This window comes from Phocoena sinus, chromosome 11, assembly GCF_008692025.1.
Source record: "Phocoena sinus isolate mPhoSin1 chromosome 11, mPhoSin1.pri, whole genome shotgun sequence".
NCBI lineage: Eukaryota > Metazoa > Chordata > Mammalia > Artiodactyla > Phocoenidae > Phocoena > Phocoena sinus.
The window spans coordinates 83383301-83398998 of NC_045773.1; the positions used below are offsets into that span (position 1 = coordinate 83383301).

At 42.0% G+C, this 15698-nt stretch overlaps 1 protein-coding gene across 1 annotated transcript in view; it reads right to left on the reverse strand.

Moving 5' to 3' along the window:
• Positions 1 to 267: 267 nt before the first annotated feature.
• The window catches only part of SCGN (secretagogin, EF-hand calcium binding protein), a 38001-nt gene continuing 22570 nt past the window's right edge, over positions 268 to 15698 (reverse strand). The window contains exons 7-11 of the mRNA XM_032649621.1: positions 13295 to 13350; positions 7962 to 8007; positions 7660 to 7719; positions 5861 to 5929; positions 268 to 833 (exon numbers count right to left, since the gene is read on the reverse strand). Of these exons, the coding sequence (XP_032505512.1) occupies positions 705 to 833; positions 5861 to 5929; positions 7660 to 7719; positions 7962 to 8007; positions 13295 to 13350 (360 nt within the window). The 3' untranslated portion in view covers positions 268 to 704. The remainder of the gene's footprint in view (positions 834 to 5860; positions 5930 to 7659; positions 7720 to 7961; positions 8008 to 13294; positions 13351 to 15698) is intronic.

The window sequence follows — 15698 nt, forward strand, 5'->3', positions numbered from 1 at the left end:
ACCTAAGAGCAAAACCCAGCCCAGGATGAATGTTCTGGTCTTCTCCACGCAGTGAGATGAAAATGACTATTGGCAACTCCTACTTTGACTCCAACTCATCCGGGCACCTGAGAACTACAGGGTTGGTGATGTGGACTCCATCCAGGATCTTGCCCTTCTCTCTCCTTCTTCTCTTTCCCCCACCCCAGTTAGAGAAGTAGTTCATCCATCCAACCATCAGGTAGAACCCTCCAAAGGTCACAACACAAAAGCAGTTCGCAGTGCATCTTTGTTTCCAGCTGCAGCTTTATTTCCACTTCAAAATCTATTTGTAAAAGTCACGGGACTGCCACGAATGCCACATACCATTCAGCAGAAAGCCGAAAAGAAGAGCACAGGTAGATGGACTCAGCTGCGCCACCTCCCCAGTGACTGGGGGAGGACAAGCCAAGCAGATCCTGGAGGTCAGCTGAGTCTTTAGCGGAACAGGAAAGCCCAGGGTCAAGGGGAAAATAACACAGACCCTGCGTGGGGGGCTTGCAGTAAAGGCAGGAAAACACCAGGACATTAAGAAGAAGGCCCTCAGGTCCCTCCCCTTGCCCAAGAACACCACACCATTTGTTAGAAAGTTTGCCTACTGTGTCCCCAGTAGCAAAGCACAGATACAGTTTTACCAGCAGGAGCTCAGAAACACGCTAAGAGCCAAAGGCAAAGCGGTCTGGGGATTAGGGGTTGATTTTCAGCCCAAGACACAAAGCCAGCTCAGACTTCTGAATTTTTCCATCCTTATTCACATCGCAGTGACGCAAAAGAATCTCCCGGAACTTATCAAGGTCCACCCCGCTGATGCTGGGCTGAGGACAATAAAAATAACATGTCAGTAGGCAAGCCAATGGCAGTCCCACCCTTTCATGCCACCCTGCCTCCCCTCCGTGTTTGCTAAGCTTGGGTGACACCCTGCCTTCTGAGAGCCCCTCCCTGGAGACAGGCCACGAGGGGGTGATTCTGTCTCCTCATCCCACCAAATGTTGCCAAGGATGAGTCTTCTGCCAACAAGTTCATTTCTCAGCATGTCCTTTCAGGCAAAAGAATGTCTATTCCCACATCACTTCTCTGCAGTTCTAACAGAAAGCCGGCCTTTTTCTCAACCATAATAAAGATATTTTGCCTTAGAGCAGAGGATCGTCACCAAGATTCTGTCTCGCTACGCTGCTGAGAGAAGGCACATTTATTATCTCCCCGTGGGAGGCTTCTGTGCCTCTAGTTTTTAAAAGGGTTACAATGCATGAAAATCTAACTAAAGAATTATGTTGTGGAGCTGGATAGGCCCCATCACATTTATTCCAAGGGACTGTTTCAGGGGCTAAGAAGGGATTGTGAATCAGGTAAGCTAGGAAAATATTCTAAACTCAAAGGCCTGCAAAAGTGAGCAATGCCGGAGCTAAGTGATTCTCCCTCGGTTATTGTATTTAATCCTCGCGGTAACTTTGCAAAGTGAATGATTATGCCTCGTTTACAGATTAGGACACGGAGGCTCAGAAAGAGCTGAGACATCTTGCGAAGCTAGAAAGTGGCAACAGCATTTTTGATCCCAAGTCTTTTGTCTCCAATTAAGTGCTCATTTCACCAGTTCTCTCTGCTCTCATGGCGAAATCGCTGGCCTAATGCAGCTGTATGAATGGTGATGAATCTAAATTTAAAAGTCAGTGTCTGGAGAGAAAGGAGAAAATCATATTTCCAAACCCCTTGATTGTGGACTAGTTATGAGTGAGTAGCAGAGGCTCACTCTGCAGGATTTGATTTCAGGAACCCTTGGAAGCAGCCCTTATCACCCAACCCCACCCCAAGGTTTCCTCACTTCCGAAGAAAGCTCTAGAAAACCTGCAGTAGGAAACAAAACCTTTCATTCTGCAACTAGACAGCCATATTAAGACAAGCTAATTTGCAATGTCCCACAGGGTAAATGACTGACACGAAATCTACCCCTGATAGCAGGTTTTAACAGAGCGAAGGAGGGGAGAGAACAGCAGGAACGGGGAGCCATACGGCAGAGCAAGAAGAAAAAACGCCAAAGCGGATTCTGGGAGATATCAGGAGGTGAAAGAGCCTGGGGCCAGAAGCTAAACTTGGCGAACTTCACTCCTCTGCCGAGAATCCCTGACTGATTGAACTAAGAGGCTAACACGTAACACATTGTCAATAGGTTCTCTTGTCGGGGCTCTAGAGGATAGCTCCCTGGGTGTCAGTGCCAGGCAGGTATAGATGTGGCCTGAGGAAAAGGGGCCTAGAGGTCCTGAACACAGCAAGCTACACTCTGTGGCTCTGTATTACAGGCTCATTTGTTGTATGGTTACAAGTGGGGATATTTGGTTTTCAGTATCCTCAAACCACTTCTGCTAAATCCTTTCTGCAGCAAGTGACACCCTGCCCCAGGATCCTTTTAGTAAATTCCCACACTTAGAAAAGACTTGGGTGGTAGTCATGTACATATTAGCATATATTAATTTGCCAAGGCGTTTATGCAATACCAAACTATTCTAAGCTCTTTTTTTATTTTTTCTAATTTGTTTCATTTAAGTGAGTAGAAATATCTTAGGTTGTGTGCAGGCATGTGTTGGGGAGGCAGTTGTGGGTATGAATGTGGGTGTGTGTATAAAGGAAGTTTCTTTGGAGCTTTTGAGTTGTGGGTTTTGGGTTTTGTGGGGGTTTTTTAAATTTTATTTATTTATTTTTGGCTGCGTTGGGTCTTTTTTGCTGCACGCAGGCTTTTCTCTGGTTGTGGCGAGCGGGGGCTACTCCTCGTTGCGGTGGGTGTGCTTCTCATTGTGGTGGCTTCTCTTGTTGTGGAGCACGGGCTCTAGGCAGGTGGGCTTCAGTAGTTGTGGCACGAGGGCTCAGTAGCTGTGGCTCGCAGGCTCTAGGGCGCAGGCTCAGTATTTGTGGTGCGTGGGCTTAGTTGCTCCGCAGCATGTGGGATCTTTCCGGACCAGGACTCGAACCCGTGACCCCTGCATTGGCAGGCTAATTCCCAACCACTGCAGCACCAGGGAAGCCCTTGAGTTATGTTTTTAATGCTTGACAAATCACCAGGAGTCAGGAGGACTGAATGCCACTGCTAAAAAAATGCTTGGATCACAGAAGACAAATCATTTGAAACCACTGAGGGCTTCCATTTTAATAACAAGTTGCCAATATAAATGTATGCAGGTTCCTGATCTAAGGCCTCTATGAGTCCCCTCTTGCCAACCATCTTCTTGTCAACAACAGAGAAAATCAGATGGTGTACCTAGCAGGGAAAAGAATAAACTTTTGGAGGCCTGGGGGCAGGACCTCTCATCATCTCCAGGCAGACACCCTGGTCATCTCTGGCATCCCTTTTATTTGGCTTCCAACATTCTTTGTTCACATTGCTACTTCTCCTTGGTGGGTGCTTGGAATCTTGAATGTCTTGCCTTCCCACTTTCTAGTTTAGGTTGTAGATTCTTGTGTTGATTTTCTTGTAGATTCTTGTGTTGATTTCCTTGCTGTGCTAAGTGAGCTACAGGATTTCAAAAAGTCTTGTGTAGAAATTATGGTGTCTGCTCCCTTAGGGACTTGCTATCTAATCACACCGTTGGAGGACAACCTTGGGTAGCATTTTCCAGAGGTTAAAGAAAAGGGTGGGTGTTCTGGTAACCAAATAATTTTGTTAACACAAATTCAACATATGCATCATATATGACTGTACAAGAATTAAAAGGCTATAAAATAAGCTTACTTCAGGGTTATTATTGCAAACATTGGGGATCCTGACCAGGACTGTATGTTTAGAAACTGAACCAGCTCCCTGCTGACCCCATGGCATGCTCTGATAGTTGCTTTTAAAATAAATCCCAGGTACTAGTTTAATTGTCCTGTGGCCCTTTCTTATAAGATGAAAATAAAGAAATAAGTCACAGGAGATGGCTCTACTTTATGAAGCTGAGAAATGTCAGATCCTCAGTGGTCTCAATGTCAGGGTCTCAATGACCCAGTGGTCATACTTCACTACATCTTTCAAATTGTACGTGAATATATATTTAAGCAACCTGGAAGACTAGAAAGATCCAATAAAGATAGGCACCCTCAATCATCTGGCTTCAGGGGAGAACATTAGTAACTAATTACTGTGTACATACTTTTTAGCTCAACAGATCAGCCTCCTATAAACTGCTTTTGTATTCCTGACCACAGTCTGACCCAGTCCTTAGAAATCAGCTGTCTCAAATTGTCTGGTACTGACATGGAGAAGTGCTTTTTTGTTGCCCCAGTAGCCCCACAGAAATAGAGGGGCAAGGACAAAAGTGGTGGGGATCCTCTGATTTCCCATAGAGGTGATATAAGCCCATCAAAGAGTGAGGCGGATTTCTGCCTCCAGCTCAGGTTTTTAGATGGTCATGAATTTTTCCCTTGAATTTTCTCTAGAAAAATGTCTTCTCTGCTCCCTTGCTGGTTTAGGTTTTACTTCCATCATCTCCCATTAACCTTTGGAAGCCATTGCCAAACCCAGAGACGGTTGAAAGATAATTGAAAGGATCTGAAGCCTCTGGGCTCTACACTCAGGCAATCAGGGGCCCTGGCTCCACAGCAAAGAGGAGGCCACACAGCTCTGGAAAACAGGTTCCCCATCCCATTTATTCTATCAAAAGCAAATTAAAACTCCAGTTAGGCAAGGCCTTCTGCTGTGCACCTTTAATGTCCCATAGATAATTGCTCACTTTCTATTATAGAAGTCATTCTGGCATTAAATAGGTGATGAGTGAAATGGGATTTTAATTTAGCAAGCAGTGTGAAAGGCAATATCACAGCAACACCCAGCAACTATTCTGGCTGTGCAAATGTTGGTGAAATCTCCAACAGGAGCACCACGTGAAAGGGACGGAGAAGTGGCAAGGGGCCAGTTGGGATGGGACTAATGAGAGTTAGGAGGCATCCTGATAAGAGAAATCTCATCCACGCCTGCTTAACTGCAGTATGTAAACTTCCTGAAGATTTACGCAAAAATCGGTATCTGGGCATTTTTCCATGGCAAAACGCCATAGTTTTAATCAGATTTTTCAAAAAGGTCTGAGACTCCAAAAACCGTTAATAATTGTTGCTACTCAAATTTATTGCCATCTGGGCCAATCAGGAAATGACGATTATGTCCTATACAAACCTCAAAAGAAATCCCTAAGGATATGAGACTATGAAATTCAGTGTCTGTACAGTCTCATAGAAAAACACCCACACAGGAGTTGGAAAGTATCTGTTTAACTGGATCGTGCAGCCAGTCAGTACAATTCATCAAGATCTCAAAGGAGATTGCTTTTTTAAACATTGTTTACCCTACGTGAAACAGCTCTGTGATGTAGATATGATCTAAATATCATCAGTCCCAATCACTGCCTTGCTAGGCAAAACAGCCATCTTAGGCTAGGTGTTAGAGCAGCCCCTTGGTGTTTAAAAAAAAAAAAGAGAGAGAGAGAGAATCCCAAGTATGGGATTTATTACATGAAATTTAAAGTTTTAGTTATTCTAATAACCAAGTCCACAGGAGAAGGACTTTCTGTAATCAAAAAATAAAGCAGTAAGATATATAGTGACACTGTGCTCCTTTGGTAAAATAGATGACATTCAAATGATGGTAACAAGAAGCTTCTATGGGGGCTTCATTTAATTGAAATTACAAATGATCTTAAGAGAGAAGAGAGATTTTTTGGGCTTCAAAGTTTGAAAGCTCAAAGTTTGTTAAACAGACTACATCCCTAGATTTTCTCCAGCATTAATCTTTGGCCCTACTGATTCCCCAAAATAAACAGTGGAGTCAAAACGACAACCCCAGTCCATGATGGGGATGATCTACACAGCCTCGTGAAGTTACCTGGACGAGCTCCATCATGTCTTTGACAAACCCATCCACTTCTGGGCCTTCTAGGGCTCCAGTTTTACTCTGAAAAATAAAAGATCCAATCAACCAAATATCATTTTCTTAAGTCAGAAAGCTTAAAGAATAAATTATACAAATAGACCAAATCTTTTGTGACTGCAAACAAGTTTGGAAGTGGCACGTTCCAACTTATCGTCTCTGTGCAGGATGTGAACGCTCCACATAAATCGGAAGCACGCACTGTAAATAATTCCCTCCATTTAAGCAAATGGGAAGCAGTAGTTTTGAGTTCCTTGGCTCTTACAAATAGCATTAATATGACATGTACTGACTCTATTTGCTTCCCAGATACTAGGACTCAGTTCAGACTAGTGCTAATTGAACATCCACTGATCCTTTGAAGGCTAGATTGACATTTTTAAATTTTGCTTTATGATTTAGCAATGATTTAATGAGTATCAAAACACATTTTAAATTCAAGAGAGACTAGATTGAGTGAGCATATTAGAATTACTATATGGTTCATGCATAAAGTCTTTTATTTTTTCTACCCATTTTATAAGAATGCCTATAAAATACAATACATATTAACATATTTCAGTTTCTTCTCTAAAGTTCCAGTTAATGATAAGTCATCCATTCTCCTCAAGTTTTTCTAATCCTGAACCTTGAACATATTATAAAAACTCATTCCCTTAGTGTATTTACCAGACACTAATACAGTACTTGCCATATGCCAGGAACTCCTCGAAAAGCTTACGAACATGAATTCATTTAATTCTCATATAACAAGCCCATGAGGTAGGTATTATCATTTTCCCCATCACCCTAATTTTATAGATAAGGAAAATGAGGCACAGGGAGGTTAAGAAATTTGCCCAAGGTCACACAGCTCATGAGCCGTGATTCAAACCCAGGTAATTGGTCACAGAGTCCTATATACTTAAACAGTTTGCTAGACTGCCTCTTCCGGGTGATTTTCTTTTCTGCTCAGAATATGACACACAGATATCCAGTCTGATTAGTTTCAGGATCTCTTATGACCTTTCTCAACTTTCTTTTTGTTTTCCTTGCTCCGTGCATTATCCCACCTTGTCCTCAAGAAATTCAACCAATTTGCCATACTTTGTTCTTTAGAATTATTATTTTCTCCCCTCTAAAGAAGGACCAAATAATAGTCTTATAAGAGAAATAGATTTTGTGCCAAATATGTCTGACTTTCCCCCTGTTTCTTTAGGGTGGTTTTGTTTTTTTTATTTGACTGCTTTTGTGTTTGAGCATACTATGATAGATAGAGACCAAGAAGGAGAAACTTTCTTTTAGCTTGGTTACAAGGAGCAAAGAAATAATAATGGGTTTCCCTGGTGGCGCAGTGGTTGAGAGTCCGCCTGCCGATGCAGGAGACACGGGTTCGTACCCCGGTCCGGGAAGATCCCACATGCCGCGGAGCGGCTGGGCCCGTGAGCCATGGCCGCTGAGCCTGCGCGTCCGGAGCCTGTGCTCCGCAACGGGAGAGGCCACAACAGTGAGGGGCCTGCGTACCGCAAAAAAATAAAAATAATAATGTGATTTTATTCTCTTCTCCACCATAAGTACTACTCCTATGTCTATTTTTACTTAGTTCTCAGAAGTTTCATAGAGAAGCTGAGGGTACCTTGACATAGCAACACACATGTGCGATTGCTGTTCGTTATATAAGTTTAGGGTCTGTAAGTAGGATGACCCCACATAAGGGCTAAAAAAGCTTCCTACCTAAAGATGGCCAGCACAATATATTGAAAAGGCACACTTACGACATCATAGTGAGCAAAGATTTTCTCAAAGTCCCTCTTTCTTTCTTCAGTGGAACAAGCCTGTATATGGAGAAAGCATTATGTCAGTCAGCAGTGTGAAACTTGTACAATTCTTCCACGGTCTTAGACAACTTTTATAAACTTTGAGTCAACAGTTCCTCATCCCTTAATTCTGACACTGAGCCTTATCAGTCTCTAGATAAATTAAAGGCAACACAATTAGATACCTTTCTTCCCTCCCTCTCAAATCTATAGAGCAACATGAATGATACAAATCCACCTAGAGAAATGCCACCACTTACATCCATTTTAAATTGGAGAAGGAAGTTTTCCTGAAGAGCCAGAATCCTAAATGGGGGGGAAAAAATCAAAAAACATTATCCACACGATGATCTATAACCTCTCAATTACAAGTAGATTTAAAACTCTGGTGTGAGGAAAAGGGCAGGCAATTTCCAGGTTATTCTGCAGAATAGGGTAGGTGCTTAAAAAATAGGAATTTGTACAATATAAAAACAAATAAAGACGGGAAGGACTTTCACAAGGATTAGTAGTCACCATAGAGAGACATCTAAAAATTCCAGCAAGGTTGCAGGTACACGATCAATATGCAAAATTCAGTTGCATTTCGATATACTAGTAATGGCCAATCCGAAAAAGGAATTAGGAAAACCATTCCAGGGCTTCCCTGGTGGCGCAGTGGTTGAGAGTCCGCCTGCCGATTCAGGGGACGCGGGTTCGTGCCCCGGTCTGGGAAGATCCCACATGCCGCGGAGCGGCTGGGCCCGTGAGCCATGGCCGCTGAGCCTGCACGTCCAGAGCCTGTGCTCTGCAACGGGAGAGGCCACAACAGTGAAAGGCCCGCGTACCGCAAAAAAAAAAAAATACCATTCCATTTACAACAGTATCAAAAAGAATAAAATACTTAGGAATAAATATGGCAAAAGAGACCTAAGACTTATAGACTGAAAACTATAAAACGATGTTGAAGAAAAGCAAAGAAGAATTAAATAATAGTATTAAGGACATCCTGTGATCATGAGTTAGAAGACTTAATATTTTTAAGATGGCAATGCTCCTCAAATTTATCTACAGATCCAACACAATTCCTATAAAAATCCCAGTTGCCTTTTTTTGCAGAAATTGGTAATCTGATAATTGATGATCTGCAATTAATGTGGAAATGCAAGGGATTCAGAATAGCCATAACGACACTTTTTAAAAGGGTAAATTACATAGTATATAAATTATACTCAATAAAAAATTATGTATTTCTCTTTCCTGCATAACTACAATTATACTTCAGTGGAATAGAATCAGTTTCAAAAGGCTAAAGCATTGGATTTGTGTCGAATTTATAATCATGGGTATATAGAGAGAAAGGCAGAAAAAAATATCATACAACAATTTGGAAAGTTTTACTCCTTTGGATGCCCAGGGTAGAGAGAATTAAGTTGAGCCAAATAGAGGGTAGAATACCCTGAGACCCTGCAAGGAATACTGTCCTCATCTCTTTGCTGGCACCAAGCCGTCTAAAGTATGTTGCCAGTCAGAGGACATATACTCTAGAGGTGATTGTCTAGGAGTAATCGGGCTACATTTCACAACTGGGGGTAGAGAAGGAAGATTCCCATGTGTAAATGTTTTAAGACCTTTTTTTCATTGAATTAGTTTCTTATTGCTGCTATAACAAACTACCACAAACTTAGTGGCTTAAAACAACACAAATTAATATCTTATAGTACTGGAACTCAGAAGTCTGAAATGGATTTCACTGGTGTTTCAAGGTGTTGACAGGGCTGTATTCCTTATGGAGACTCTAGGGGGAAATCTGTTTTCCTGCCCTTTTCAGCTTCTAGAAGCTGCCTGCATTCTTTGGCTTATGGCCCCTTCCTCTGCTTCAAAGCCAGCAATATAACACCTTCAACTTTCTCTGTGATTCTGATCTTCTGCCTCCTCCTTCCATGTTTATCTGCAGGGGGGCTTTTCGTTTATCACAGGGATAGAATGGCCATGACTAGTGCTCTGCTTCACTGTCCAGTGTACAATTGCCATCCAGCCTGACCCTGAGGAACCTGGTATTATAGTTACTCCCTCTAAGGGTTCTATCCATGTATTCTTTTTTTTTTAACATCTTTATTAGAGTATAATTGCTTTACAATGGTGTGTCAGTTTCTGCTTTATAACAAAGTGAATCAGTTATACATATACATATGTCCCCATATCTCTTCTCTCTTGCATCTCCCTCCTTCCCACCCTCCCTATCACACCCCTCTAGGTGGTCACAAAGCACCAAGCTGATCTCCCTGTGCTATGTGGCTGCTTCCCACACATTTGGTAGTATATATAAGTCCATGCCACTCTCTCACTTCGTCCCAGCTTACCCTTCCCCCTTCCCATGTCCTCAAATCCATTCTCTACATCTGCATCTTTATTCCTGTCCTGCCCCTAGGTTCTTCAGAACCTTTTTTTTTTTTTAGATTCCATATATATGTGTTAGCATATGGTATTTACTTTTCTCTTTCTGACTTACTTCACTCTGTATGACAGTCTCTAGGTCCATCCATCTCACTACAAATAACTCAGTTTCATTCCATTTTATGGCTGAGTAATATTCCATTGTATATATGTGCCACATCTTCTTTATCCATTCATCTGTCGATGGACACATAGGTTGCTTCCATGCCCTGGCTATTGTAAATAGAGCTGCAGTGAACAGTTTGGTACATGACTCTTTTTGAATTATGGTTTTCTCAGGGTATGCCCTGTAGTGGGATTGCTGGGTCATGTGGTAGTTCTATTTTTAGTTTTTTAGGGAACCTCCATACTGTTCTCCATAGTGGCTGTATCAATTTACATTCCCACCAACAGTGCAAGAGGGTTCCCTTCTCTCCACACCCTCTCCAGCATTTATTGTTTGTAGATGTTTTGATGGTGGCCATTCTGACCAGTGTGAGATGATATCTCATTGTAGTTTTGATTTGCATTTCTCTAATGATTAATGATGTTGAGCATTCTTTCATGTGTTTGCTGGCAATCTGTATATCTTCTTTGGATAAATGTCTATTCAGGTCTTCTGCCCATTTTTGGGTTGGGTTGTTTGTTTTTTTGATATTGAGCTGCTTGTAAAATGTGGAGATTAATCCTTTGTCAGTTGCTTCATTTGCAAATATTTCTCCCATTCTGAGGGTTGTCTTTTCATCTTGTTTATGGTTTCCTTTGCTGTGCAAAAGCTTTTAAGTTTCATTAGGTCCCATTTGTTTATTTTTGTTTTTATTCCCATTTCTCTAGGAGGTGGGTCAAAAAGGATCTTGCTGTGATTTGTGTTGTAGAGTGTTCTGCCTGTGTTTTCCTCTAAGAATTTGATGGTGTCTGGCCTTACATTTAGGTCTTTAATCCATTTTGAGTTTATTTTTGTGTATGGTGTTAGGGAGTGTTCTAATTTCATTCTTTTATATGTAGCTGTCCAGTTTTCCCAGCACCACTTATTGAAGAGACTGTCTTTTCTCCATTGTATCCTTGCCTCCTTTGTCATAGATTAGTTGACCGTAGGTGCGTGAGTTTATCTCTGGGCTTTCTATCCTGATCCATTGATCTATATTTCTGTTTTTGTGCCAGTACCATATTGCCTTGATTACTGTAGCTTTGTAGTATAGTCTGAAGTCAGGGAGTCTGATTCCTCCAGCTCTGTTTTTTTCCCTCAAGACCACTTTGGCTATTCAGGGTCTTTTGTGTCTCCATACAAATTTTAAGATTTTTTGTTTTATTCTGTAAAAAATGCCATTGGTAATTTGATAGGGATTGCACTGAATCTGTAGATTGCTTTGAGTAATATAGTCATTTTCACAATATTGATTCTTCCAATCCAAGAACATGGTATATTTCTCCATCTGTTTGTATCATCTTTAATTTGTTTCATCAGTGTCTTATAGTTTTCTGCATACAGGTCTGTTGTCTCCCTAGGTAGGTTTATTCCTAGGTATTTTACTCTTTTTGTTGCAGTGGTAAATGGGAGTGTTTCCTTAATTTCTCTTTCAGATTTTTCATCGTTAGTATATAGGAGTGCAAGAGATTTCTGCGCATTAATTTTGTATCCTGCAACTTTACCAAATTCATTGATTAGGTCTAGTAGTTTTCTGGTGGCATCTTTAGGATTCTCTATGTATAGTATCCTGTCATCTGCAAACAGTGACAGCTTTACTTCTTATTTTCCAATTTGGATTCCTTTTGTTTCTTTTTCTTCTCTGATTGCTGTGGCTAAAACTTCCAAAACTATGTTGAATAACAGTGGTGAGAGTGGGCAACCTTGCCTTGTTCCTGATCTTAGTGGAAATGGTTTCAGTTTTTCACCATTGAGGACGATGTTGGCTGTGGGTTTGTCATATATGGCCTTTATTTATGTTGAGGAAAGTTCCCTCTATGCCTACTCTCTGGAGGGTTTTTATCATAAATGGGTGTTGAATTTTGTTGAAAGCTTTCTCTGCATCTATTGAGATGATCATATGGTTTTTCTCCTTCAATTTGTTAATATGGTGTATCACATTGATCTGCATATATTGAAGAATCCTTGCATTCCTGGAATAAACCCCGCTTGATCATGGTGTATGATCCTTTTCATGTGCTGTTGGATTCTGTTTGCTAGTATTTTGTTGAGGATTTTTGCATCTATGCTCATCAGTGATATTGGCCTGTAGTTTTCTTTCTTTGTGACATCTTTGTCTGGTTTTGGTATCAGGGTGATGGTGGCCTCATAGAATGAGTTTGGGTGTGTTCCTCCCTTTTCCATGTATTCTTTTTTTTTTTTTTTTTTTTTCGGTACGCGGGCCTCTCACTGCTGCGGCCTCTCCCGCTGCGGAGCACAGGCTCCGGACGCGCAGGCTCAGCGGCCATGGCTCACGGGCGCAGCCACTCCGCGGCATGTGGGATCCTCCCGGACCGGGGCACGAACCCATGTCCCCTGCATCGGCAGGCAGACTCTCAACCACTGCGCCACTAGGGAAGCCCTCCATGTATTCTTGATCCAATGATTTCAACTCTCTATCTGCTCAGAATCTCTTTTTACCTTTTTGTGGACAATCAGAGGTTGTTTTGAGGTCACCTAGACTTGACAGAAACATGCTGACGTCATCATGTGTCACAATACCAACCTCACAGACAGCACTTTTGCAGATACTGGACCACTTCTGCTGTCATCCTCCCCTCTTCCACTTCTAACCTGCAGACACTTGGCGCCCCACGGAGGATACACCAACACTCAGAGACCACAGGGTGCAGCTGTGAGTCTGATTCTGTTGTTATCTGTCCTGAACTAACGATTCAGTATTCTCAGAATCAGTGAATGGGATTCAGGACATTTTTTTGTTGTGGGACACTTATGTAGGACCATGAATGTCTGGCCTTTGAGGGCAGGGCTGGCCCATTTATAAAATATTTTGAAAATGTGCATTGTGCTTTTCTGGGGAGAAGTGCTTTTATGATCTTCACAAAGATATGTTACCCCTAAAGATTCACCTATTCTTTAAGACTTCAGGTGAGACTTGATCTCTGCCTTTCAAAAAGAAGTGTATGGTGTCAGCAAACTTGTTCCCCTAGGAACATGTTTCTGAATCTATGACACCATTTTCACACTACTCACCTTGCCAAGTCATTAAGATCCAACCGGCCATCATTATTTTTGTCAAAGATCTTCATCTGGAATGCAGAAGGGGAAAGGAGTGTAAGAAATACTTGCAATGGGAATTTATTTTGAAAGTCATTAAAGTGCTTTTCTGTTTTGCTCTTCTGGTTATATATTTGTCTAAATTGGCTGAGGTTGACTCATATCATAGAGTACTCTCTATAGAAGAAATAGTTTTCCATGAAGGCAAAAGTAGCTGAGGAGGATATGATGTAGGAGAAAGGCTGCCTTGTGTAGGCCTCAGAGGATTGTAGGAAGGAAAAGAGAGAGAGAAGCAGAGATGGAAGAGTAAAGTAGATGTGTGACCTAGCTCTGCTGGAAGGGGATCTGGAGGGAGAGGAGAACTAGCTAAGGAAGGACAACTTTGAGCGGACAGAGTTGCTGGGGCTTAGCTTTCCTGGGACCCTCTGAGCACCCAAGGGTTTGGAGGCTGAGTCAAGGACCAGTGGACCTTCTATGGGGCCAGCTGAGTATGAGGTGATGCTGGAACAGAGGATGGGGGTGGATCACTGAATCAGCAAGCTGGAAGGAGGATATGGCAGAGAATTAGTGGTCCGCATCCGGCAAGAGTTAGAGGATGGCTTCAACCATGAATGTCAGCCAAGTAGCAGCAACTGCGTGTTCAACAGGCATCACCATGGAAACCAGAGCATTGTGCCTTGGGACCTCGACTCCTCCCCTTCACCATGAGGTCCTATAAGCTGCTTTTTCTCTCCTTACCCAGCTTGATGACATTTTTAGAGAAGGGTCTGGGTTGGATCCAGAGGACTGAGAAATCTAAGAGACTGAGCTTTTCCTTTGGCAGAGACTTAGCCTTATTCAAAGAGGCTGTTTGAATTTATTAGATCAGGCTAAATTTGTTTTTTTTTTACATCTTTATTGGAGTATAATTGCTTTACAGTGGTGTGTTAGTTTCTGCTTTATAACAAAGTAAATCAGCTATACATATACATATATCCCCATATCTCCTCCCTCTTGCGTAGATCAGACAAAGTTTTAAACAAGATATAAGAGGTTCGTTCTTAGAAAGCTAGATTATCTTGAGTTTTAAGCAAATAGTAGCTCAGCTTGAAAGACATGGGCCCATCTTTATTGCTGTGCAAACTTACACAGCACGTGTAAGGGGGAAAAGCCCTTTGCTCAAAATTGGCTCAAGGAAGAACTGAACACTAATGTGTAAATTATGCTTCCGCCCATCAGAAAATTGGTTATGTGGTTCACGTAAGAATCAGAATCAGAAAAAAAAAAAAATCACTTGCTTAATTTTACTACCCCTGTGTGTGTACGCATGGGGGTGATTAATACACATATTCCCCTGTGTCTACTCTTCTAGTTGACTGGGACATCTTTGACTACAAGAAATACGCATAACAAGGGAAGCTTGAGACATGCCTATTGCACCAGACCAGAAATCAGACCTCTTGTCGCATTAGTAAAGTCATATGATCTCTTTGGGTGCAGCTTATTCAGCTATAGCTGTGCCCATGATTTTAACTCTCCTTATCAGAAGAACCCTATTTTCAAATAAAATTCTGCATGGTGCTTGAATGTATAAAGCAAAGAAATGGAGCTGTACAAGTAGTGGGTGGAAGCGGGCTGGAGCTTTGTCCTCTCGGTTCCCTCTCAATCCTGAAGTGTTGCCTCTGAACCCAAGGGTTTCTTAGAATCCAACAGTCCAATAACCATTGACCGAATTAGGGCCCAGAGAGCATCCAGCTCTGAAAATTAATGATTTCATGACTTTGTCAAAGCACTTGAAGGGGAGTAAGATTGATACTGAGCACTTTCCCTGGTAAAGTCAGCAGAGTCCTTCAGAGCAGGTTCCAGTGTGGCTAATGGGAGGACTGAATTCTCGGGAAGGCTGGGTTCTTAGGTATCCAGAGACCTCAGTGGCACCTGTCCTTGCACTTCACCCCTGAGTAATTGACGGTCAGCATCTCCTCAAAGGATGCTGTTTGACTACTGAACGGTGGTGTTCAGAACACCCAAATTACACGCACCACAGCACTGTTTCATACGCAAGTTCACTGCAACCGCCACGAGGGTATCTTCCACAAGAAGCCATCAGTAGAGTAGTTACTGGTTGCTAATCCAGGTACATGAATTTACCAGGATTTTCTTCCTCCCAAAACTTGATTATGAAACAGAAAAAGCCTCAGAAAACGACCGGTTTCTAAGAGGGAGGGAAGAGTAGGCTCCTAATAGTTCATGATCTCAGTAACTGAGAAAGTTGTTTGTAAACAGGTCCGTACTAACTCACGGAAGTTACTAACGACCTTTGATGAATTTTGAATGTTTGGCAATTTGGGGTGGGGGTGGGGTGGGCATAATGGCTTCTTAATTTTTTAAACTCTAATAGTGA